General features: G+C 47.8%; 2 protein-coding genes across 2 annotated transcripts; one reads left to right on the top strand and one right to left on the bottom strand.

Moving 5' to 3' along the window:
* Positions 1-5,247: 5,247 nt before the first annotated feature.
* On the top strand, positions 5,248-18,745 carry LOC135818371 (tyrosine-protein kinase sid-3-like). The gene is made up of 13 exons (XM_065331730.1): positions 5,248-5,737; positions 8,602-8,871; positions 11,331-11,471; positions 11,796-11,981; positions 12,406-12,503; positions 12,789-12,915; positions 13,694-13,843; positions 14,451-14,548; positions 14,736-14,833; positions 15,221-15,254; positions 15,509-15,604; positions 16,052-16,137; positions 16,731-18,745. Exons 1-13 carry the CDS (start codon positions 5,501-5,503, stop codon positions 18,239-18,241), a joined length of 3,132 nt encoding a protein of 1,043 aa, XP_065187802.1. The 5' UTR covers positions 5,248-5,500; the 3' UTR covers positions 18,242-18,745.
* On the bottom strand, positions 18,727-26,906 carry LOC135818372 (uncharacterized). Its single transcript, XM_065331731.1, has 4 exons — positions 26,704-26,906; positions 23,733-23,964; positions 23,282-23,423; positions 18,727-19,674 (listed from the first exon to the last, which is right to left on the bottom strand). The coding sequence occupies exons 1-4, from the start codon at positions 26,871-26,873 to the stop codon at positions 19,295-19,297; spliced, it is 924 nt and encodes a 307-aa protein (XP_065187803.1). The 5' UTR covers positions 26,874-26,906; the 3' UTR covers positions 18,727-19,294.
* Between the last annotated feature and the right edge of the window lie 210 nt (positions 26,907-27,116).

Genomic DNA, 27,116 nt, shown 5'->3' on the forward strand with positions numbered 1-27,116 from the left:
GCCTTTTCTTGTCCCAATGTCGAATTTTGACCCGTAACTAGCGACCGCGATGTAGGAAATCAAACATTGCTCGAAGCTCCTTCTCGAAATGTTGATGATTTTCCATGGTCCTGAAAGGACTGTTTCGATACTACAGCTGGACAAATGAACGCAGTCTCATTTTGACTGTGGAATCAGTGTGGACTGCACTACACCTGTCATAATTTCAAGTGCTGTCAAGAACAAACATGATAGGAAACGTCTTGGAGAGCGCATCCAAAGCGCTCTTTGATCGATGTTTACTACTCGAAGGAGAAACTAAGACTGAGCGGCTCTCTGTCGAAGTGCAATCACACAGCTCAGTCACCAGGTCACACTGAGTCCACAGAAGTCAGAGAAGTATCCGGCAAAGAAGCACTGTCCTGCATCTCAACATTGCAACAGTTTACGTTGCAGCGTGGCTTGTCTACCATGGCAATGGATGTAGAGAAACTTGGTGCCTTCATGAACAAACTTGAAGCCCAGCGCAAAGAGAAGCTTCAACTGGGAACTCTTGACTCCTGGCTTCAGAAGTAGGAGCTGAATTTAATGTCTGCAATAAAACTTGATTTTCTCTCTCTCCAAGTGTTGTATGATCTGAAAGAACAATGTCAGTGCGCAAGTGGTGGGGGATTGTATTATCTGCATTTTGATATACATATCATATAATGGGATCCATATATGGTCATGCGGTGCAAACCTCTAACTAAAGACCACCTGCCACTAAAGACCACTTTTCCGGGCACCAAGGGGTGGTCGTTAGTTACAGGTTTTACTGTATTTCTCTTTACAAGCGCATTGCCTCCATGTTGTCCGCGAAGACTCGTGAAGCCTCCTCCTCTGTCATGGCCTGGATTCGTGCCCGGATGAGCTTCCCCTCCTGAGAGCAAGTGTTGCCTGTCTTCGGGGTGCCCGCCGACCGATCCACTGCCTTGTCTCTGCTTCTACCGCACTGGCGGTTGCCGAGGCTAGGATTGTGATCTGATCCGGCTCAGGAGCCAACTTGTTTTATTCAAAGATCCACATTTAACACCATAGCTCAGTGGTTAGAGCATCGCTGGCTACAAGCGAGGGTCCCTGGTTCGAGTCCTGGTGGTGACAGTCAATTTTTTTCTTCAGACTTTTCCCGTTTGTCTCTTTCCCTCAAACCAGTTAATATCCACATTTAAGTGAATAATACCAAGAAGGTACAAGAGAGGAGCTAGAGAGAAAAGGGAAACCAAGGAGGAGTGCAGGTGGAAAAGGAAAAGTCACTTGAAAGATTAGAACATTGAAAGGATCAGTCACGCAATACGGTTAATTCCCATCGTCAATCGGATAATTATTCATCCCTACGCAAGAAGTAGGTCGTTATTTCTTCAAGTATTAACAAGGAAAACATAATATTTTACCAAGCATGCCTGCAAAAGACACAGAACACACTATTATTGATGCAACTAGCCTACAATTCATGCAAGCGGCATTGATCGAGAAAATGATGAGCGTGCTCGGCGACGCAAATAGGAAGCCCTGCATCCACGAAAGCACGTTACAAACCATTTTAATAGCAAGAAAGAGATACAGCACCTCAATCTTGCCATAACGCTTGAATAATGTAAATCAGGATGCTTGTTGATAATTAAGCCAACCAAATTCTTCAGGGCACGTGAACACTCCTGGCTGCACATACCATTGGTAGCAAAAGCCAAGGGCGTGAATGCACCTCTCTTCACATGTATTACCCTCTGCAGGTATGCTCTCTTCTTCTGTTGCGCATTCCTGGCTAGCTGAGCAAGAACCTCCGCTCTCGACAGCAAGGACGCTGAAGGATGAGTCACCCTAACATCAAAGAATGCTTCTTGCTGCCGAGACCAGAAGCCCCTTGCGCAGATATCCAGACGAGCCTCCGGACGCCGGTTAGTCGTGGCACCAGGGAGCGCTTCACCCTCGAGTGGGAGCAGCGGAGGCTCAATCCGCACATCGGGGATGGCTGCATCCATGGCCTCGGCAATCAGGTCACGCAGAGCATTGTGCCGGAGAGTGGGGTACCCCCCAGTAGGGCACGTTGCCGCATGATCGACGCTGAGGCCCGCACCACACACGCACGAGCTTGGAATGTCCCGCAAGGGCCAGCCATATCGTAATGACAACGCGTCAACAAACTCCACCTTGTTAAGAATAGGAACTCCGTGGCATTGTGAGGTTTCAGTGACGAGAGTACATACATTGAATACAATAATTATTCCCGGCCTATTTAGAGCTCGTTGCTGTAATGATGAGGCCCTTATGACCGAAACAGCTTGCTGTCTATAGCATTGGGTATTATGCTCCTCGACATTCGTCTTGTTGAGCACTCTCGGTAGGCTGCTCCAGTGCTGCAACATTACGCATTGCCCGCTACTTTTCGTAGTTTGAGCATTCTGGCGCTAGAGCGACGAACTATCTTAATAGTAGCTGTACTGATGAGGCCTTTATGGCCGAAAACAGCTTGCTATCTACAGCATTGGGTGAATATCATTATGTAGACTCTACAGTGCAAGAGGCCCGCACAAAGGAAAGTAACTCGCAGTTTCGTGGTTCAACAACCAAGCAGTCACACCACGCAGCTGTTGTCTTCAGTGATGATGGGTTGTTGAACCAGGAATCTCCGAGTTACAACAAAAAGAGACCTCTGTAAAAATGTTCCTTTGTGTAGATCAACCTATTGCGTCTTTCCCTCTCTGCTCATCACGTGCATTGAGCAGTGACTGAACTATCCTACATGTACTGCCTCTGTACAAGACACGCATGAATACAAAGAGTCCTGCTTTCATCAGTGTATGCATACACACTTACACAGGAAGCAAACATCGTCTCCTACAATCATCATGATCTTGCACTGCCAACATCATCCGGCCGCAGACAGTACAATGTGTCGCTTGCACAGAGCACAAGCACTACTACTAGTGCTAGTAGTTCCTTTCTTCTTCTTCTTTCTAGCGTTCGAAATCACATACAGTAGCCATCAGATGCAGAACATGTTGTGCCACTCATGTTGTTGTTGTTGTTGTTGTTGTTGTTGTTGTTGTTGTTGTTGTTGTTGTTGTTGTTGTTGTTGTTGTTGTTGTTGTTGTTGTTGTTGTTGTTGTTGTTGTTGTTGTTGTTGTTGTTGTTGTTGTTGTTGTTGTTGTTGTTGTTGTTGTTGTTGTTGTTGTTGTTGTTGTTGTTGTTGTTGTTGTTGTTGTTGTTATTGTTGTTGTTGTTGTTGTTGTTGTTGTTGTTGTTGTTGTTGTTGTTGTTGTTGTTGTTGTTGTTGTTGTTGTTGTAGAAGTTTAATTAACGTCGCACCACAAACAGGCGATTTCGCCTCCTTTGATACTAGTCTTGTGGACGACAGAGGGAATGAGAGAGAGAGATGGGGGCGGGGGGCAGAAATACGGAGAGAGGAAGGGAAGAAAATAAATAAGTGAGTCAACCTCAGGGCTACACTAAAGCAGAAGTGGAATGGGAATATACTATATACAAAATAGCATCATACAATATTGCGAATCATGCAGGAGTGACTCCACCGACCTCGACGTCTCGGTTTCGTTGTCAATCCTCCGCGGCAAAATTATAAAGACCTACAAGTAAATCGTTTAAACAAGGGATGTATGTTAGGTGAAGAGAATAGACACAAAACTAGACACAAAACTAGGCACAAAACTAGGCAGAAATGAGGTTTACAGAGTTCGCGGCAACTCAGAGTGTCCTGCACAACGCAATCATCAGGTGACTTAATCAAGAGAATAGAAGAGTAAAGGAGAGTCATCATCATCATCATCAGCCCTTTCGCGTTGGCCTCGGCGTTAGCCTAGCCTTCGCTTGGGCCACACCCAATGTTAGACATGATACCAGAAGAGAAGGGGAGAAAAAGAGAAAAACCAAAACCAAAAACGAAAAAAGGGAAAAATATAGGTGAACAAACACTTGATCATACGCAAACTATTCAAAGACACTAACAATGCAACACGCTGGTGCAGCACCAGCACATTGCAAGTAGCCATAAGTAAGTAGACCTGTTCAGTGGTACACATATTTCTTGTCGATGATGTCATTAACCAGAGTAAGGAATAAAATAGAAAGAGAGAATAGAAAGAGAATTAGGGAGAGAGGGCATGAAGAGGGAGAATGAGAGTATCAAGGTGACCTTAGTAGCAGACACGGTACAATGGATGACTTGTGTTCTGAACTTGACCCTTCGTAGATCAAAATTTGCCGTACAGGTACCCAAAATGAACTATTATTCTGTTTAAGAAGCTGCGAATTCAGCGGTTCGCGACAATAATTAGAATGTTAGACGTCACCAGTGCACTTGTGCGGCGTACATGTACCGGTCCGGCAGACAGCACGAGTATGATTCTATGAACTCTCCCCATGCCATACATACCTGTACAGATGCACTGGAACTGTATTTCGCATGGTTTGGTTTGCTAGACCAAAGCCAAAGGTAGAGTCATAGCACACGATGTACTACAGTAACACTCACCCGTGCCCCACACGTGACATGGTGGGCCACGGCCAAGGGTCTGCTGCTAGCTGCGCAATTGTCGCCGTTTCAGTGCAAACAGAACTGAACCTTTACTTGGCTTGAACGAGCTCCAATGACGAGACTACAGTACAACAGTTACTACCCTTACATGTGTATGTAGACCACCCTTGGGTGGCTTCCGTCGAACTGCTTGAGGGCGTGAAGTGAGAACAAGCCTGACCGGGAACGTGTGATTATAGCAATTGCCAACTCTACGAGGATGATGAGAATCACTCTCCTCTCACAGAGCACTCCAGCCTCTGGTGTGCCTCAATTCTAGCTAGGCTTATGAACGCCCGCGAAAATTCCAATTTCTCTATCATCGCCTGCCATACGCGGGCATTCCGCGGACGGCCAATGGTATTTTGTCATCCACGGGCAAGTATAGCAATATTGAAGCGTTTGAATATCCTGCTCGGCCATTTTGACACTCTTTACGTCACTCCGCCCTATTACAGTGCATTCGCGAAGGTAGTAAGGACATAGTTTTGCCAGGGTTACGAGCGAGAAGCGGACGTTGTCCAGAAAGAGGAGAACAAGACGTGGCCCAACAAGACAGGCGAACGCTGCAGTACGCCTCTGCTTGAAACAGCGCTCATGATTGAGCGAGCTCCCGAGAACCAGTGAACACTTACGACCATGACTGCAAGAGCATGATGACTCTACACGTAGATGTCTTGCAGACGGTGTCCTATCACAGAGCAGTGAAGTTAGAGTTATCGAGAGAACGTTTGCACACAGTTTTACAAGACCATCACCCTTGCCTCGGAGTCGGCCTGAGTTCTGAGTTCCTGGCTATCAAGGCAAGAGCGGCGCAGGCTGCAATGTCGGTCGGGTTGACGTGAGAGAAAGTTCATCCTTGCCTAAACAAAACCTTGCACCTGGCCGGCATCACCTGATCACGGCATACCCAGGAAAGCACCGTAAGCGGATATTACATGTTTCCTTCACGAAATGGCTACTAAGGAGAAGAGCAAGGAGAATGAGCAGCTGCTGCAGCTGCTGCGCAAGGCCGACCTGGAAGCGTTCTCTGAGCCGTTGAGGCAGATCGGCGTACAGCGAGTTGCCCATCTGCAGGACATGCGTCCCGCCGACTTCACCGAGGTGGGGATGAGCCATCTAGAGCAGACCAGGCTGAAGCGTCACATGAAGGAGGAGAAGGGATGGAAGTGGTCAAGACTCAGCGAGAAGGTCAGTGAACGCGGTTTCGTGAAAGCCATGCACACACGCTAGCATAGACCAAACATGGCAGGCTCACAAAATCGTATGGAGCTGCATGATGTATTTAACAGCGTTAAAACTCTACTCTAGCTAGTAACATCGCGGTCAGCCGACTCTGACCTTACACGATTAGCACAAATTGACCATGAAACGTGCAGTGAAGAGAGTCGGTTAAGCTACTGCTGTTCCCCTGCGCTATGTTCGTCGCCGATCGTTCCTGATTTTTTCGTCTTAGGATCGCATTCTTCGTGTACTGCGCCCACACTCCATAGAAATCATAATAAAAATTGGGTGTGTGAATTTTTGGAAAGAAGATATCAGCAGATATCCGCGTAAATTCGACACTAAATTACATGTGCAAGTGAAAACGTGATAGGGGGAGTCCCCAGTTGTTTGTGACATCGTTATATTGGCGTTTGGGCACTATAGTATTTTACTGATCTAGTAAGCGATAAGGGTGACCGAATAATTCACAGGTACCGTGGCGAGGCATCGATCCTTCAGCTTCACATTATACCGGCAAGGCAAATTGTTTAGGTCTGCTCCAACCAATTTGTCATTGCATTTTAAAATAAAAGAGAGTTGTGTCTGCGTGTAGGGTAGAGGAAGATGGTTATGGGACGTAAATACCTCAACGTAGCACAAGCAGTGTCTATCTTCCTCCCTTGCCTCCGTAGTCCAAGGCCCAGTCCTTCCAGGCTTTGTCAAGTACGTCGCGGGCCTCACGTGGGGATATTCCTCGTACATAGTTTAGCCCTTGGTGGATAATTCCAGCAGAAGAATTGCCAGAATTGCCCCTGGTATTTTCCATGTATGTATGGTACATGGAAAAAGAAGAAGAGCAGAATTTGAGGAATTGCCTGCCATACGCTTTGTGTGGTTCTGCCAATTTCACTGCTTTTCGAGCAGAAGCTGCCAATACATGTATTTCGAGCGTTGTCGGCCAAGGAATTAGACCCTTGTACAGGTATGATAGCTTATGCTGACCTTTCATACAAACTTCCAGTCAACTTGCCCATCATGCTGGCGGCTTATACTGGGCATATAAACCTCATACAAACCCCATATACATGTAGACCGCCACCATAGAAACAGGAAGAAGTTGACTGTCAGTTTGTATGAAGGTCAGCATAAGTATAATACATCCCACTAGTAGGTCTACGCTTGTACGTGAAATATAAATTATAAACCATCATACAAACCTCGGCATCGCCTCGGTTTGTATGACGGTTTATATTTCACGTACAAGCGTACTGTTGGGTTGTATTATAATATATGATTGTAGCATTATCAAACGCCATGTTCAGCTGTACATGGTTGGCAATGGTGCAGCTCTAGCGAGCGTCTAAAACAACAACGGAGAAATGAGTATTTATACCTCGCAGGCCAGTCTTGCCACACAACAGTTGAGTCCCTCCTACTGAAGCACATTTCACTTTAGATACTGCAGAGTGAAGTGTTACTACTCAGTACTGACTGTTACTTGTTAGTACCGTTGAAAGTCGATCTCCTCAAGTGCATGTCAAACATGTGGCCCGTCGAGAGTCTGTCCTGAGTCGATCGAAATTATATCTAGCCCTGCTCACACATTTATGATATTGGCAATGCTCATTAGTGACGAGGCAAGGCACAAATATTTGCATGGAGATCCGGTTACAGATAATTACTTCCTTCAACTATTCCAGGTCTATCTTTAGATACTGCAATTCATTTTTTAGTGCGTGACATCAGTTTAGCAGCCTTCATAATTATGCATCTCAATATTTACTTCGAAGTACTCGCTGCCTGTATCACCCTGATGGAAAGTGAAGCAGAGCAGTTGATCCTCTGAGAGATGGAGTTCACTGTTCTTAGCCAGGATGCAGGTAACATGTTTACTTTTCCTGCGCCAGTACACATTTTCGCTGTGCGTCGATCTACCAAACGCTCACCCCCGCTCACAATCTCCCGGCATGCGCGATCATCTCATACGGAAGTCGATCTTCAGAGAAGCGCCGCGCTGGACTAGATTGCCGGATGTTCCCCAGCCGTATGGAGCGGATGACTCTCTGGTGGTTTGGATCTTGCCCATACACGCTTCAAGTTGTTTGCGTGAATGCGTGATGCGTGCCAAAATCATGCACCTCTTCGTCGTTCTTGTTCATGGTGAACTAGCCACGGTCGTGCTAAAAACAACTCTAGTCTAACCGATGAACCAAAGCACAGTGCTGGTCTGAGGATCGTAGATCTAGGCACATAGGTATGAAGAAACTTGCGGTGAAGGCCGGTGGACACCACCAGAACCCGCCACTAAAATACACTAGGCACACTCGGAGCTACACTGTACATAATCATTACAGTAACAATGACCCTTGACTTGTGGGAATACAGTGAGTGTACGGGCAGATCGGTGTAACGGGGTCACAATGGAGCCAAAACGAAGCGGTGCAGATCTACAATCAAGAGTTCATGTGGGGGTTATGAACTCTTGGTACAATGATGTACATGACTAGTCGACTGAATCTATGAATATGATACCCTCACTGCCTCAGGAAATTTAAAAGGAACAGTTCGAAAGCCATGGCAACGACCTTAGTTCATAAGTTCAATCTCAAATCGTCACATGCGTGCACCTGTAAACATGGTAAAGGCGGTAGACTATCTACAGTCTGTAGTCTGATTCAGCACAGATGCACACGCGGGCGATCGGTACAATGGCAATCATCACAGTTTCAGTTACTTGTGATTTTCCTTGATGGTTCCATGACAGACTGTAAAGTGTAAGTCAAACATAATCGGATAATGCCTGCACATGGTCATTCCATCAATTATTATTTTGTTTTTGATTCCTTCAGGTCCTGAAGAAGCCCAGCGGTACCAGTGACAAAGTCAGCGGAGGAGCGGCGGAGAAGCGCACTTCAGGTGGAGTGCCATCACCATTGGCAAGTGTACGCAATCGGAATCACGAGCACAGCGCACTGAACGCCCTCGCAGCCTGGAAGCCACAAAAGCCGAGCTGGACGATAGCTAGTAACTGCGCTTTCCGCGAGCGTCATCGCCATGGCCCAGTTGATAGGGCTGGTAGCGTGTATGAAGGCCTTCATCGCGTCTCACACGGGGAGGAGGTGAGGAGACAGAGTTACCAATTGAATCTAAAGGATAGAGATCTCTTCAATGTGCTAGTATGCAGCATGTTTCAAATAATTGCTCATCATACGCTCCATCATTTCCGTCGCAAATACAGTCGTGGCCAAAGAAATCCGACCCGCGGGTCGAAAGTAGCGCAATTCAATTACATCATACATGTTCCCAAAACTGATCCGAGGGCCGCAGGGGCCGCATGAGCCTTGGCGCTGCTTTCCGCACGTGGGTTGGATTTCTTCGGCCACAACTGTACTCGTACTTCACAATTTGTAGCCGTTCCTTCCCCAGATACCAGCCAATTCTAGACAGTAAGGTACAGTGTACTAGCAGCATGCTCACTCAGATCAAGATGCACTTTGGGTGATTATAAAATCCAGTTTCGGCTGGATTCAACCGCAAAAAAACGGTTTTGGAATAGAGGCTATGCGATCACATCCTCAGTTGAGATGCTTTGGCAAACTTGCGGCACAGAGAATCAGTCAGCAAAGCACTAGCAAACTCACGCTGAATACTCAAAGCGCCCATAAGCTGTCTGGCTGACTCACGGTGCATACATAGCACCCACAACAGGATCGGCGGAGGCAGTTTTTGATTGGTCTGGCCATATCCTAGCCTTTCACACGTTGTGTATGATATGGACTAAGGAGGGTAGACACATGACCTTTTTCATTAGTAATCACACATTGGCGGCCAAAGAGTTGGTCCGGTCATGGCCTGACCAACCGGATTGGTTCTGTCAGGCCTGCATATGCGTTGCCGCTGACTCGCCACCATGGCATCATTCGCTTTAACCTCGTTTGACTGTGTGGGTTGCAATCTCGCGCACTGTACACCGTGATGTGTACATCCAGTCCTAGTAATGTGAAACCAGGCCAAAAACAGTGAGCTCGCCTAACAATACGGGCGCTAGCTATTTGGCCAGGCCTTACATGATCACGGCTGGATTTACACATCACAAGGTATGATTTTCTGACCTCAAACGAGAATAGGATGAATTTCGTGGCCATTTTGTAGACTTTCACCAGAGGATAATCTAAAAAAAGGCCAGGCTTTCAACTTTTCATTGCTATTCAGGAAAACCCGATGCCCACCTTTTCTGACTGGACTGGAGCAGATAATCTGGTTCTACTTTTACTGCACCATGGCGTACAGGGTAGAGTATTGCTCAATTTTGAGAAGGCCCCTAGCTTGATTCCCAGTTCTGACACTCACGGTTTTCGCAGTAGCGGGGTCTTTTTTCGGCCAGACAAGAGCACACGACACTTGCAAACACCAGCATGAACAGTCCATCCGTAGCACTCCACAACAGCAAGTACATGTAGTTATTGCTGACAAGCTTGTTTTGTTCCATACGATAGTGCATGGGACTCATAGTTCGTTTTCGGTCAGATGGTTCCCACCATAGGACCCTGGAAAAGCACAAAATTGTGTGTTTCGCCGCCTACGGATGTGTAACGATGCAGTTGCTTCTTTGCTAGGCCGGTTGGATCTGCTGTGGAGAGCAACTGAGAGAAGAGCCATGTACAGTCATTATCAGTTAATGCGAATGCATTGCTACAGTTTATGCTTGCATGCCAGGTAGTGGTATTGGGAGTATTTATCTGATAATTAAAAAATGACCTTTACAGTAAAACCTGCCCTAGATGAAGTGTTTTTTATTTATTTTTTTATTATTTTATTGAAAAACCACAAACCTTCAGACATGTGAATGTGCACATGATATACAGTGTACATACGTATGTATCGAGAAGGCAGCACGGAAACGGCAGTGGTGGTGAGGCCTGGGCAGCTCGTCCGACCGTGTGGAGCGGAAACTGTCCTGATGTGACAGGATGATACTTGATCCAGGGATGCACGTTCGATCCACATCACGTTGGTGCATGAAAATGTGTCCGCTCAATACAGGATTCCGCTTGGTACAGGGTGCCGCTTGGTACAGAGTTCCGCTTGGTACAGGGTTCTGCTTGGTACAGGGTTCCGCTTGGTTCAGGGTTCCGCTTGGTACAGGGTTCCGCTTGGTACAGGGTTCCGTTTGGTACAGGGTTCCGCTTGGTACAGGGTTCCGCTTGGTACAGGGCTCCGCTTGGTACAGGGTTCCGCTTGGTACAGGGTTCCGCTTGGTACAGGGTTCCGCTTGGTACAGGGTTCCGCTTGGTACAGGGTTCCGCTTGGTACAGGGTTCCGCTTGGTACAGGGTTCCGCTTGGTACAGGGTTCCGCTTGGTACAGGGTTCCGCTTGGTACAGGGTTCCGCTTGGTACAGAGTTCCGCTTGGTACAGAGTTCCGCTTGGTACAGGGTTCCGGCAAACACAGGTTTCACCGTATTTGGATGGAAACTAGCGGGTTATCTAAATCACATTGTCAGCATCTATGGCTGAAGTACCAGCCTTATCCAACTGTTGACTTTGTTTTACTTCCTATTCTTGTCATCTTACTGCAGAGGCAAGTATATTTGTTGCAGCTGGAGCAGTCCAGGATCGAAGGACGAGAGTTCCGCAAGGAAATGGCGCTGCTTCACGGCCTCGAGCACCCGAATGTCATGCGGTTTCACGGCGTTGTATTTGACCAGCCTCCGTATTTGGTAAGTAGGATGTGCGTATTTCCATCTGAATTTCTTTCGTGGGAACTCAAATTTTGCTGCTCGTGTGTTTGTGTTAAGTGGCTTGTGCTGTACCAGGTACATGCAAGGTAAAAATTCGATAGGAAGTCAAAGCCGGTGTGTAAGGTGGATTGAAGTCGATTGGAGCCATGAACCTCCCCTTTTGTACGTGTTTTTTTCTTTTTTTCAATGGTTGGTCTCACCCTCCTCGATTCAATTGGCTGTCTTGACATGCTATGAGGTGAAAAAATAAATAAATAAAATAAATAAATAATCTGCTGTTGTTACCTGTGTACTGTGTACCAGGTGGTGGACATGTGTCACCGAGGAACTCTCTCCGAGGAGCTGGTGCTGCGAGGCTCGGCATTCCTGCTCATGGATCTGATGCAGCTGGCAGGGCAGGTCGCCGAGGGCATGAAGTACCTGGAAAGCAAAGGACTCGTGCACGGAGAGCTGAAGGGCTCCAATGTCCTGATGAAATCAGCCAAGCAGGTTTGTTCCGTTGATTAACGTTTGCAAGTACGTAGTCCAGTGGAAGTGAGTTCAAGATGTCTCCTTTTAAAGTGGTGGGAAGGTTGTATGATGACAAACGTATTAGTGTGCCAGGGTAATGTGGACCTGAAGAGTACCTGTGCCTCGGTATAATAATACTGGCACATGCGGCCCGGAACTGTGTAAATTTCAACCATACTTCTGACCCCTACAGGCACTTGGACCGCTAAAGTTGGATATCTAGTCCGTACTGCCTACATATTGGGTGGTATTCCTTTCTTCGAAGATGATGTGGATGTTTGAAAGACCCCGGAGTTGTCCAACACAAGGCAAGTTGTTGTAGTGCACATGGGCAGAGATTGACCAGTGATGGAGCTGCTTTTGTTTCTGAAATTTGAAAAATTGCCTTTCTCTTCGTGCGCAGTGTCAAGTGGCAAACTTTGCGCTGGCACAGCCGATGGCTTCTTTCTACCACGGTGAATATGATGACTACTCCCACCCAGCCGCTTCATCGTACAAATGGTGAGTTTCTGGCGAGGTGTTTGTTGATGGCGCATTACATCATCACAACTTGGATTTCACACACAACTAAAACTCAACATTGGCAAATCGTCCTGAAGTTGTCCTGAGTCATTGACATAGACTAAAACCAGCAGTTTTTCTCTGATGTACTTAGTTCCACATTTTCAGTGGTGTGTAATGGTTCTTAAATCCATTGCACTTGTGTACACAGGTGCAACATTGTTGCAAGAGTATATTCATTGCTCGGCAAAATGATTAGTGCGCTGGCCTTCTGTGTCGTTGTAGGCATGCTCCAGAGGTTATCAAGTCCAACCAGTACACGCATGCAGGTGATGTCTGGAGTTACGGTTGCCTGCTTTGGGAGATGACATCGCACGGGGAATCCCCTTGGCTCGGACTCAATGCCGTACAGGTAATGCATGTGTGCAAGGTAGTCAGATCTGTATGTTCTGCCTGAGCCATTTTATATATACCCCCCCCCCCCTTCCCCGCAACAAGTGTAGGTGGCGTGTTCACTAGCTTCACACTGATATTCGCAGGGTAGGGCCGTGCCAGTTGAGTATTACTACAAGTAGTAGGCCTCATGACTTCAGTAGTGGAAACAAATTTATGAGAACGCACCGGAGAGCGATCAAATTTAATTTCTCAGAGCCAGACCCTTAAACCGATCTCACCTAGCTAGAGTGTTCAAATGAAAAGTCGGTAAGGTACGCATAACGCGTTAACAACTACAACAAAGGCAGGACAGTCAATCTTGTGGATCACGACCTCGGGCATGAACACAACTCGCGAACAATAGCACAATAACGACACTTTTCTTGTGCACGATCGAGGGTTGTTATTAGAGAGGTTCTGCAAAACGAAAATTCGAACGAAGGTTCGTGACGGGCCTTGCGAAAACGTGTACGAATTTTCACACGAAATTTGTGTTCTGCGCATTTTTGTAGTTTGCACGCGCCAAGTGCACGTACGCCATGACCCGATCTCACGGAACCTCCCTCGAAAGTTCATTTCACTTTCCCTGCAAGTTTCGCGTCCAAAGTTGCGAAAGTTCGTGCAAAGCTTCTCACTTCATGACGTAGAGCGAAAGTCCGTACACATTTTTGCTCTGTAGAACCTCTCTAATCTCAAGGTTGACTGTGCTTTCCTAGCCAGTATACCCTTTCTCTGTTGCTCTTGTCCGCGTCCAGGTGGTGGCAGAGACAGACTTTCCGTGTCGGCGGCGACTGTCTAGACCTCGCCACTGTCCAATCGACCTGTTTGCACTGATGCACAAGTGCTGGTCACACGAGCCCAAGGACAGGCCGTTGTTTGCCGCCATTGACACGCTGACCAAGCAGGTGAGATGCTATGCAGTAATATAACACTGAAGTAGCACAATAACCCAATGTTGCACTATTCGCAGCTCCGCTATAGAGGTCATGCAATTACATCATTATTCATTTTGTTTGCATGAAGTGGCAAACTCAAAGCTGCTGGGCTAACCGTGTATGTTGTGATGCACAGCCTTAGATAGAATGGGATCAGCTGGAGTTGCTATGCAGTAATAAATAAGGAGGTAGTGTTGGAGGAAGTGTAGCGATGTGTTGATCCACTTTGTGGTGCGGCCATCTACTGTTGACACAATCTACATTGCTAGGTACTCTATGAAAACACTGCACCAACCAAGGAGGGAGAGGTTGCTTGGGTAGGAACTTCAAACATTCAAACGTTGCACCTGCTTAACTCAAACATACATTTGAGCCTTTCCAGAGAGACATTTTCCTTTTCTTCTGACCATTAGGCATCGGCTCCAGCTCTGCCACACCTTCCGAACTCCGACCAGCATGCTGCTTTCTCCCATTCACGTCGACATTACCAGCACCGATGTAGTGAAGTAGCAACACATGTGTATGCTGTCATGTGCATCACTGATAATTTGTTATCACTGCGGTGTTGTTATTACAGTGCACGCCCAGACAGCTGATAGCCTGTGAGACTATTGAACACTGCGGCGATAGGCAGTTACCTATTGAAGCCGGTGGACTGGTGACTGTTGTGGAAAGGTATTGTTCAGCTTTGTTTGGGGCGGTCGAATGTTTCATTGCCGATTGTACATAATGTCACGTTGTAAGCATGGTATCCGTTGGTGAGCTAGCTGATCTAGAAAATAAGCAGGAGAGGTGACTGTCTGTAATTTGTGTGTTTACATTCTGGTGTGCATGTTTGCTTCCTGTTGCTGCCGTTGTCCAGTGATCCGAAGTCTGACGTGTGGTTTGGACAGAACACCAATGGGCAGTTTGGCGAGTTTTCACCCAGTTGTATGACGTGCAGTGATGATATCGTCAACGGTAAGTACACGTGTATAATAGTATACCGGTTTATACCGGTCTCTGTACGGAATACTAGTATGCTACAGCATTGATTTAAAGTGGCATGATTCGCAATCTTTCTTCCATTTTTTGTGTATCTGAGAAGTAGAGATTTGGTACCTCGAGTGAAGTAGACCTGATCAAACAAAGCGGGTGAAAATTCCTTGCATAACGTGAACATGACAGATAGCGTGCTGCTCTATAAGTAAGTGCAGTACACATGAGAAGTCTAACCATTCACTCTCTACATGTATGTGTGTGTGTGCACGCACGCATGTGTGTATGTGTGTGTGTGTGTGCGCGCGCATGTGGGTGTGTGTGTGTGTGTGTGTGTGTGTGTATGTGTATTGTTGATATCCACTCCAGGTCAGCGGAACAGCTATTTGGCGCAGGACGCTGGGTAAGCCTTGCAGTAGAGCTCAACACGGAGCTCGTGACATGCTGATTGGCCCATGTGCCAATGCTTGTTTCAGCTGCGGAGAACTTCAGTGGTCATTGAGATAGTCTCTAAGTCTATTATGACATTCTAAAACCTGATGTACTTCGAATGATCTGAATTTTGATCAAATGTGGTAAGGAATGCTTAGCATATTATCCTTTGTTACGTATTTTTACTCGAGCAACTGTACACCTGATCCATTATGCGTGATGCAGGTCCAAACGCTCCTCTAGATCGTCTACAGTTGGAGATCCCAACATCAGCCAGCCGTATGATGTCAAGAAGCTACCTGTGGAACCCGATGTGCAACGGTTAGTTGCGTGTTGCTGCCATGCATTGCCATACATGACATTTCTCGTACTTCTCTCTTCCTGTTGCTAGTGTTGTACAAGCCCTCCTTCTAGTCTGTCTCATTTTGGCCCGAGCAGTCCTGGGGAGAAAATTACGAGGGTCGTCTTGAGTGTGTGACTCACGGATACTGTACACACGTACGTGGGTACTGTACATGCTTTGCGAAGAATGGCGCATTGCTTATCGTGAATAGACTGTATGTTAGTGCAAATAGATACAGTGAGCAGTTCATTGAGTACAGCATGGACAATGAGCTACACGTAACATGTTCAAGGACACATATAGACAGTGCCTATGGTGTACGTACTCAATGCCTAACTTGCTTTATTTATTGCGCTATAACATTCCCGTATCTCCACGGCAGACTCACGGTACGTTGGTTTTACTTGTTTGTTCATTGCTTGTAGACTAATCGAAGAGCTGACTGGCATGAAAGTGTCTCGGTCAGACCAGGTCAATGACCTTGCCATCTCAGCACCAGACAGATCAGGCGGTAGGTACTGAGCACACTACTGAGCACACTGCTGAGCAAGTAGTTAATAGCTTTTGTTGTGCATACTGTGCGCAGTATGAATGTGCGGTGCTCATATTTGTCCTGCAGTCACTGGAAGAAAGAATTTTTTTAGACCCTTTGCAATATGACCAAATTTGGGTAGAAAGTCTACCCGGCATACGTGCAGCGGAACCAGAATAGCCGACGTCATGTGACCCATTGACGCAGATAATAACTAGAGGTCAGAACTAAAATGGCCGACACTATGTGACCTATTGATGCAGGAAAAGACTGGAGGGTTGCAACCAACCCTTCCATTACTGACCCATGTGGTCATGTCCTACACAAGAACCGACGCTACATCCGTAGTGCGTAATTCGGCCGCAATATATCAGGCCCCAAAATCCCATAAGACCTTGCACTCTGGATATGAAATGTATACCAGTATGAAGCCCTAAGCAAATAATGGCAATGGTGTGTTGTACGGTAATCATACTCTTGGCGTTTGCAGGAAGATTACGTTGAAGCTGTTGCGGAAACGAAATAAAATGAAATATAATATGCTGTGCTTTGTTTTTGGTATGATGCTGCAGGACAAGGCAGCCCGCATCGGTCACTTACAACGACCGCGTCAACACCGACCAGCATAACGTCGTCATCCAGCCGACATCGCGTCATCTCCAACCGACAGCCGAAGCCGACGTCCAGATCGTACACGCCAGAGCTGGGATCGTCCATCGGCGTTGCCGCCACCACGTCCAAGCAGATTTCAGACATGTACCTGGCACAGATGGCGCTGACGGGGGGCAGTCATGACTCGTCGGCTCAGCAAAGCGTTCCCAGCAGTCCGGTGACGATAGTTCAGCGTAGCGCACTGTCACGGCGCATCACCGACCCGGTCATGGCCAAGCCGAACATACCCGCATCGGTGTTCCGCTTTCCGGACGTTGGTTCCGGCGGTCGGCACACACCGACGTCGCAACACGACGAACGGCCGACAGTCGTCGAAGTGTACGAGAGCGAGGAGGCTATATACGACGTGCCTAGAAATCGCCATCACAGCAGCAATGGCGCCGACTACGAGGACATAACCGCCCCGTCCCTGTCAGCGTCGGTACAGGGCGATACTAGTAGCGGTCTGTTGGATTCAGATTCGGGGTACAGCCCAAGCTGTGTGGACTCTCCGCTTGGTGAAGCAGCCCGCCAGAAAGCCTCGCAGCCAATAACCGACATGGCTGCAACCCAGGAAAGACAGACGTCGGACATGCAACTGCCAGTCTCGGCTGGAGCCAGCAATTTTCTCCGCTTGCCGCCCAGTGGTCGGGAGAAAGAGCCGCACTATCGCTCCCCGCGTGTCACTCCAGTGTCCGGCAACAAGCGAGTTCGAACGCCAAGTCTCCAGGGATCATCACCGCGTCAGAGTGTGCAGTCCGACATTCAAGAAGCCCGTGGATCTCCAGCGGGGGACAGCCGTCACTCTCGAGCAGCCAGCGAAACGAGCCAGCAAGGATCGGAGGCGGCCATTACGCCAGAGGAGGCAGGCTATCGCCGACCATCCGTTGGCAAACGGCCTCCGCCCGTGCCCGTTCGTGATCCTGAAACCGCTCTATCCAGGCCGGCACTGGAGCGAGCTGCCTCCGGGAACACGTTTGTCAAGCCGAGCACGTCGTCCAGCGACTGCGATAGTCCAGTTCCGGTCATTCAGGTTCACGAGCCACGCGCCGAGAGCACCAACTCGGAGTACAGCGGTGGCAGGACGGGCTCCGTCAGCAGCTCCAGCACTCTATCGCCCCCGCCACAGCAGCCCACCATGGAGCGCATACAGCGCGGCTGGCAGCGCATCTGCAAGCGCCAGAAGCTCATCACCAGCCGGCACAACCTGAGAGCCAGCGAGCGGCAGTACCGACCGGCGGCAGCCACAGCAGCCGTCATGCAGGTCACAGAGCCGCTTCAGCACGCGCCGCTCTCCAGGCAGAAGTCCAATCCGATGATGCGGCTCAACGTTGTGGACACGATTCCTCCGGCATACGAGAACACATTCCCAATGTCCACTCTACAGCGTGCAAAGTCAACGCCTAACTTTTTCGAGCTGGACCTCGACTGATAGGGCTCTACTTGCGTGGCTGAGAATGCCATCACACACTCTGTTCTGTAGGAATTCAATATGCTTCTCTGCCCCAGCCGATGGTGAACTGGATGTTAAAAAACACTTGTCAAGATCAGCCCAATTGATATGTTTATTCGCACAGATTTTCCGTGCACACTTCATGGCGGGGCTGCATTACTTTTAAAGCGTGTTGAGCACATGCGCCCTGAACACATGCGCCCTGAACACATGCGCCCTGAACACATGCGCCCTGAACACATGCGCCCTGAGCACATGCGCCCTGAACACATGCGCCCTGAGCACATGCGCCCTGAACACAAAGTTGAGGTATATATTTTATCTTGTGTCCCGAATGAGCACATGCATGCACACGCTGGAACGCATACGCTGGAATGCATACGCTGGAACGCATACGCTGGCACACACGCGCACACACACACACAGTGCACACATACTCTTTTCTTCCACGTGCAGGAATCAAGAAGAGTCTGAATGTTGGCGATTCATTTCTGTTTTCTTGGCACACAGTCTGTCTGTGCACGCAACACCTAGGTATCAGCAGCTTCCAAAAGCACTGGCTCAGCTAGCAAAGGCGTGTGCATAACATGCTACATGTACTGCAAGACTATTAGTGCAGCATGCAACAAAACATACCGTCTCTAAGGAGCTACGGGAAAGTAACCATCGACTGTGAATATTACACAAAATCGGAATCATGAGCTTGGTGAAGTGAGGGATGATGTCCTGCCTTGCCGGGCAGTGCTACAGAGCAGACACTGAGCGTGCACAGACATGTGATTCTTGAACGGAAGGATTGCAAGATTACCACCAGGGCAGTTTCGGGCGAGGTTATTCAGTTTCTAAGAAGTAAAGTGATTGCTGTGCCGGCAATAAACAATCGTGTTGTGCACCGTATTATAGACCAGCTATATTGTGCATGCTTGGGAGCTAGGAGATAACAAAATAAAATCGGAATTCTACACATCTACGTCTCTATTGGCATTCACAAGACGCTGTGAGGTAAAAAAAAAGTGAGTCAGCTCTATGGGCTCACAGCACGAATGGGAAGATCGCGGCGCGCGAAGCTGGATAGTTGTCAAACTTATCCTTGTAGTACTGATGCGTGTTCAAGGACACGTACGTCAGACTGGTAAACGCGACACCGAACACTAACCACCAGCTAGGATGCGCGCCGACAAGCATTCCGAACGCCAGGTAAATCACCAGCTCGGCCGTGTAATGTGCCGAGGAGGAGTAGTCGAACCAATCGCCGTGCGGAACGTAGTACTTGGTGTCCCCTGGCTTGCGTAGCGATCCGAGTATCCGGTGGCACATGTGCTGATGATAGGAGGCCCAGGCGAACAGTACTGTGGCTATCACGTAGCGGACCAGACTCAGAGTCGGTACACTGGGACATGATACAGGAGCATCTGAACCCAAGCAAAAGAATATAATAACTGAAACATCTTGCTGTATCTACATACCGTGAAAAGTTAGAATACGCCGACTGGAATGCAGATCACGTCCTGGTAGATTTTGAGAAAGGCACGAACGCATGTGCACACACACGTTCGTGCACACACGCATACGTGCACACACACGTACGTGCACACACGCACACACACTTGTACTTCCTCACTGCCAAAACTGGTTAAGTGGGTCTCCCTGGGAGAGGGGACTCGGGGGAGAGAGACTCAAAAGGAATCTGGCAAAGATGACTCAATTGGCTATTGAACCGCCCAATGGCCGACACCCCCTGAAATCCACAAAACTCTGGGCGGACTTGGTAATGATTCCATTTATGGGCTCACCACACCTCAGTAAGTGGGTGAGGACAAGGTACAGAAAAAAAAAGATTGACGGCATCAGAGTATTCTGTCCCGGGATCCAGCTGCAGTTAGTACCGGTTACCCTGGCCACAGAGGAGGTAATACTTGCGACTAGTGTGGATAGCCAAAAAAGAGTAGATCTGATTTGGGGATTTCTGGGGGTGTCGGACGTTGGGCAGTTCAATAGCCAATTGAGTCATCTTTCCAAGATTCCTTTTGAGTCTTTCTCCCCTCTTGCGGGAGACCCACGTGACTAGTTTTGGTAGTGAGCAAGTACAAGTACAGAACAGGTGCATGTGTGTGTGTGTGTGTGTGTGTGTGTGTGCTTGTGTGTGTGTGTGTGTGTGTGTGTGTGTGTGTGTGTGTGTGTGTGTGTGTGTGTGTGTGTGTGTGCGTGCAGCTTGTATCAAAAGACCCGTCGTGCTGATCCCATCGCCGCAGTCACCGAATCCCAATTCGCCGATGATTCGTTTCTCTTCGTGACTATGCAGCATGATGCATCGCTCTTGGTCACTTTTGATAGTGTTGCGGCTGAATATGGGTGAACGGTCAGCCCAACGAAGACCAAGTTTCTCGTAGCTGGTTCCCACGTCTCTGCAGAGGACTGTGCGCCTTTGTGGCCTGCATTTATAGATATTGAGTGCATCCCCGAATTCAAGTACCTGGGCTCCATCGCTGGAAGGACTTGTGCAGTATCCTGCATGAAGTCATTGAGAATGGCCTGGCGTGCAGACAAGACCTGACACCAAGCGCTGATGCCGAGTTTCTGATCCGCATCAGCCAGGGACATTTCCACAAGGAACGACATCTCATTCTCAAACCGAGCGAAGGAGGAGATGTGTCTGGCTTTGGCGATCTCTCGGAATCAGATGATTCCATTTTGTTACACATGATGATGGAGTCTGAAAGAACATACTTCCATCTATCTCAGTAGTTACGTAAGTTTTAAAAAGAGATATCCCGACGCATCCAAGGCGCATTCCAAGAGGCAGGAGACGTCGACATTCCGGCTTTTATCCGCATCGTGAATGTACTGAACTGCAGCACATGCATCCGCCTTTCCGACGAAGTATACAAAGGTGAACGTTTCAATTGAGTACATGGACGTGGCTGATGACGGTACTAGTAGCACTGAAGAACGCTACTTCGACGATGAATCCCGGGCAAAGCGTGTGCGTACTGAAACCAGCCTCAACAACTTAGACCCAATTGTCAAAATCATGATGGAGCCGAAGAGGAAGGTAGTCCGCATGGTCAGATAGTCGAATCACGATGGAGCCGAGGAACAAGGCACTTGAAGGTAGTCTGCATGAGTAGAAAGAGAATTTGGCGGTTGCCAAGTTCAGACATTTTCAAAAAACTCTATTTGTAAGTGTACTTGCTCTCCAAACACCTCTGGCAAAATAAAACCAACAACAAAGAGTACCAGCTGTCCTGGAGAATCATGGACAAGGCCAGTTCGGACAACCCCGCAACAAAGAGATGTTGCCTTTGCACCACGGAGAAAGTACACAGCCTCACTGCTGACAGGACGCAGATCATAAACAAGAGAAGCAAAATCATCGCCAAATGTCGCCATGCCAACAAACACCAGCTCGCCAAGTTCAACGGAATCACATAACAATGTGACACGGACAAAGCAGCATGGTGACCACTGGAACCAGACACACTGCACTATTATCGTTGTGTCAATGACTAACGCCAATATTGCGCCACATTGGACGTGCACCCCCTGACACCTGACAGGGATCAAGGCATGTGCTATCATCCCAAACCTTTGTTCAGCGCCGGTGTACTCAGGATTTACGCGCTCGATTCAGCGCCTGTTACAATTATGGACATTATTATACCATCTCCATCCATCAACCTCTCACCTTCACACTTCATGCTTTCCTTTTGTGCGCCTTGCTGTGTGGCTGTGTATATCTTTAGTGAACCTGACAGCCCTCCTTCAGTTAGATACGTTGCCTGATGATTGGTAACTCAAGAAACTCGGAGTAGCAACAGAATTTGTTTCCTTGGTGAGGACCGCTTCCATTGTGTGTACTAGCTGAAGTTCATCCCAGCACTGTTGAGCCCTCTTTGCGGTGGACGGGACCACTTCCCCTGTGTAAATAAATATACTATTATATACTTCATATATGTGCATGTGTGTGTGTGTGTGTGTGTGTGTGTGTGTGTGTGTGTGTGTGTGTGTGTGTGTGTGTGTGTGTGTGTGTGTGGGTGTGTGTGTGTGCGCGTATGTGTGTTTTGTCTCTCTCCCCTCTCCCGGGAGACCCATGTGACCAGTTTTGGCAGTGAGCAACAAGTACAAGTGTGTGTGTGTGTGTGTGTGTGTGTGTGCCGGATTATAGAGGGGCATTGTAATAGTATTTTTGCCTCGTACGAATACCATTTCTGGGGTCAATGCATGCTAGAGAGCAATTTACCACGGAAAAAAACAGCACTTCCCCTGGAAAGGTTTTCATGGCCAAAGTAGTTTGAGCTACCTAAAGAAATTTGTCATGATACTTTCAGCACCCCTCAGACTATAGCCCTGGATACGCACGCCCTTGATCAGGGTGAATTTTGTACACTGTCGCGTCACATGACCTTCCAAAGCAGACTGAAAAGGGCTATGCTACGCTACTGCAAACAGGTATGTGAGCTGAGCATATGCACAGATTAAAAAAAAATTTTAATACTCCGGCTGTAAAATTCTACACCCGCGCGCGCGCGCGCTGGGGGCGCGAAACATAGAAAAAACGGTGTGGCCTAAAGCGAGATTCACAGAAGCATTTTTGCGACGCGATGCGGGATGCGACGGCCACGAAACCGGGAAATCCCCAAGTCATAGCCATCTCGCAGCCCACGCAACTGCCGCAACTGGGTCATCGCAGAAGTTGAGCTTGGCTCAACTTTCGCGATGCAACAAGCGATTTGGCGTACGATTCGGACCTTTTCTACAGTAAAGTTGTACAAAGGTTCAAGAGCTGCCTGTAAATTTGTACAAGTTGTACCAAGCCACGCGATTACCATGGTGACGTACCCACCTATATTGAACTTTGTGCCAAATCCACAAGGCGGCCACGCATCGCTAACTTCTTCTGTAAATGGTATTTCACGAGTTCGCATCGCACGCCTCAGTCGCAGATCGCGTCGCATCGTCCAACCCATCTCAAAAAGCTTCTGTGCATCCCGCTTTACACAAAATTGACATTTCACTCACCTAGAGCGTACGGTGAGCCTTCAATCATTACCAGTTGAGCAAACACGTAAAATACTGCGCCGTACACAAACACATAGGTCTGCATTTTGGCGCGTGGAGAAGGGTGCATTACAAACAGCTCCTCGTACAGACGCCGGCTCGTCTACAAACAAAGCACCCACATCACCATACACATGTACACACACGCACACACATACGTGTACACACACAGACACACACACACACACACGTCTCTCACACACAGACACACACATGCACACACACACACACACACACGTCTCTCACACACAGACACACACACACACGTGTACACACACGCATGCACACATAGATTCAGACGCAAACACACACAAACACACACAAAGCCCGTCTGAATTTCGTACTACAATGGCAGACTGATCAGCGATCACCAAGCAGTCAACACCGATGTCAAATACACCACACGCCATACCTGCAGGAACATCAGACCCACACACACCAGGGCGTCCGACGAGCTGACAGAAGTCATCGTTGCGGTTGCTGGCTCGGCATCATGCGTGAACTCGGGAAAGCGGATGAGCCACTTGCCCAGCGCCAGGATCTTCGAATTGGATGTCTCATCACTGCCAAGGCAAACGCTCAAACATGAATAGAACAGCGCGGCTGACCACAGGCTGCCAATTATGTAGAACACTTTGAACCAGCTGCATAGAGGGCATAGAGAAGACAATGTAGAAAACAAATCATTAGGAAATTTTAAAGAGTCGGCGTGGAGAAAGCAATTTTATGAGTGCAATAAAAAGTATAATAGATGCAGACATAATAAAAATCCTTTAAAATTTCATTAACTCGTTGTTGTCTGGCCATGTCTGCATCTATTATACTCTTTAGGAAATTTTCTTTAAAATTGCGGATACTGTAAAGCGATAAACGTTCGCGGTGCGCAAAGTTTGCGTTTCATGAATTGGGCTGGTTCACGATGAGAAACTTTGGCGATTTTACCTCTTCATTCGGATCTGCTACTGTCTACAAACAATGTACATAGCAGTTTGCGGCGATTTATATTCGCGAATGTGCGATTTCTGAGTGAATGTGTGATGGAGTCGCGAAAATAGCGAAATTTAATCTCTAGCGAAAGTTTCTTACTTTGCAGTAGTAGTGTTTTGTCAGTCGTAACCTGAACAGCGCAGCAGGCTGATTCATGGAGACAATTACTCATTGCCATCCACTTCAAACACAGAACACATCAGTTTAGAGAGTAGGGGAATCCCCGGCAACCCCAGGCATACACACAGACAGACGGACGTATAGACAAACATACATGTGCACCCCCCCCCCCCCCCCCCACCCTGCACATGTGTGCCCTCACCCTCACACACTTGGCCATTCTACCAGGTCGGTCAGAATTCTTTCCCGTTCGCGTTGCAGCGTTCTGCCTTCGTCCAAAGCTTGTTGTGTTTCTCGCAACTAGAGCACCCTTATTTTGACACTTTGCGTCGATTTAAAATGCTTCACTGTTGTCTGAAAATAAAGACTCGATCGTGACCTTTCCAACCTATTGGTCTGAGCTCCACTGACAAGACTTGAGAAGGTTGGAACAGCAAGCACCGTATTTTCCGGAGTAAAAGAGGCACCCGGATTTTTTGTCATGAAATACAGACATCTACCCTGTATTTCACAGTTCATTTGACCATCGCAGTATAGAATGCACCGCACCGACTTTAAAGTGTTTAAAGTGCGGCTTATATTCCATAAGATACGGTACATGCAGCTGTCCAGATAGTGACTTTGGTTACATGTCTCTGCTTTTATCTCGTTGACTTCGAGTCCATTTTCCACCCTGTACTTCTTTGGGAGTGTAGTCTACAGGTGTTACCACTGTCACATACTCCGACCACATGGCTTGGCACACACGCACGGAGAATACAGTAGGTATTGGTTATAGCGTGGGTGTTTGAAAAACGACTTTCTATTCTTATTTCCGATATTTCTTACACACGATAAATCAAGTGTGACATATCATGTGCAAGTGCGCAGAGGCAGGAAGATCATCGTACATACAAGGTAGTGCTACTGTGCATGCGGCAGGTCACAGTCACATAGGCTTACCATGTGGCTATGCAACATGAGTTACATGACCACAATAGTTAAACATGCAGCACTACGACCCAACGCGAGTCAGATCAGAACTGCTTTGGACGGATGTTATTACTACAGGCGATATACTTTGTACTGATCTGGCATGTTTCGCTACACAAAGTCCATTCTTAGGACCGATATATTCTACTGTACGATAAACTTGCTTGTAAGAATAAATGTGCACATGAAATCCATGTTATGATTATGAAAACATGAGAGTTCATTCTTGTAGGCAGTATATTCTTTTACACGACCACGCTATAACCGGTACGCACTGTACATGTAGTGCCACGGTGTTGTTGCCGAAACTCCGGGTTTCACGCAAATAGCGATCATCGGACAGCACACTGTAATGCCAATGCCGTAGATTCAGGGTGCACAAGCATACAGGGGCGTAGCCCGCGTGGGGCAGGGGGGGGGGGGGGGGGGGGCGGCAAGTGCACCCCCCCCCCCCCCCCCCCTAAAAATTTCGACCTAGGTCCAGCATGCACGTAATGACCATGAATGACACGCACCGGCCATCCTACACATCCATGTACATGTACGTGGCCGTGCACCCCCTAAAGGAGGACCAGCTCCGCCCCCGGTTGTACGTATGGTCGTGACTGACATGACTTCACACACTGCTTATTGTGAAACTTCAGCGCAACATACTTCAACGTGACTTGTATGACCGAGGCACTCTATATCCAAAGTCAGCCAACGGGAAAAGCACCGGCAGGGTCCTCAGAGTACAGTCGACTCCACTTATAGCGAACTCGCATAATTATAGCGAATTTCACGATGTACCGTTGCCCATGTCCGTGTTTGAACCCATACAAAATTGACCTTCTGTAGTCAGCAGATTTCGTAATAATGAACCGTATCTTGCAAAGGCTGCATGTAAATCAACCGCACTAATACAGTCACAGGTCAGATACCAGCCGTGTGATCGTGTTGTTTGTGTTGAGTACGAATCGTGAACCTAACATTTGTATGGTGTAACTGTATTTCTGTAAAAGAAAGAACTTCGGCTATAAAGAAATAATTCTCCTGCACAATAGTGTTCGTTACATCAGGAGTCGACTACGTATTTATCTAATGTAAAACAGGATAAAGTATGGTATATCCAGGGCAAATTGTACTGACGTTTCACATCATTTTCAAATTAATCTCTTGAATATGTTCTCAGCGTATGCGGAATGTCTACATCGTCTCCATACTGTTCACGCACGATGCTAATTGTATTCAGAAAACATATCTTCACAAAGCTGCAGGACGACGATCAAATTTTCATTCAAACAGGATTTGCAGCAACTTCTCACCTTTTCGGAACGAAAAAGATGGGTATCACGTCGATTATCCGGTCCGGAAGATGCTTGCCATACGCAGCCGCAAACATGAGGAGCGTCGGTGTCTTTATCCATATCCCTCGACAAACAAGGAAAATTGTAAAGGCAACCAAGAAAGTCGCCCAGAAAGCATCCACCAACATTTTCGAAGTAAGTAAGTTGAAGTGCAAGGATTTTTCAAAATGCGAAATACTTGACTTGCAGTCGCAGGTGTGCACGTGCTGCACGCGGTTCTCGTGCTGCCGACGTCACGTGTGTCAGGGTCTTTCCCTCGCTAGCTAGCTGCGGGACTGGGCAATGCATGCTCTGTCGGAAATAAGACTGTCTAATACAATTGAGACTTGTAGTGTAGACTGCAATGCCATCATGGTCGACGTATTATTATT

This window comes from Sycon ciliatum, chromosome 5, assembly GCF_964019385.1.
Source record: "Sycon ciliatum chromosome 5, ocSycCili1.1, whole genome shotgun sequence".
NCBI lineage: Eukaryota > Metazoa > Porifera > Calcarea > Leucosolenida > Sycettidae > Sycon > Sycon ciliatum.

Coding starts and splice junctions, on each gene's coding strand:
- LOC135818371 (XM_065331730.1), top strand. CDS start 5,501: ATGGCTACTAAGGAGAAGAGCAAGGAGAATGAGCAGCTGCTGCAGCTG. Junction 15,605..16,051: donor GTGGAACCCGATGTGCAACG/GTTAGTTGCGTG, acceptor CATTGCTTGTAG/ACTAATCGAAGAGCTGACTG. Junction 16,138..16,730: donor AGCACCAGACAGATCAGGCG/GTAGGTACTGAG, acceptor ATGATGCTGCAG/GACAAGGCAGCCCGCATCGG.
- LOC135818372 (XM_065331731.1), bottom strand. CDS start 26,873: ATGTTGGTGGATGCTTTCTGGGCGACTTTCTTGGTTGCCTTTACAATT. Junction 23,965..26,703: donor ATCTTTTTCGTTCCGAAAAG/GTGAGAAGTTGC, acceptor CCCTCTATGCAG/CTGGTTCAAAGTGTTCTACA. Junction 19,675..23,281: donor AGGCTCACCGTACGCTCTAG/GTGAGTGAAATG, acceptor GCTTGGGTTCAG/ATGCTCCTGTATCATGTCCC.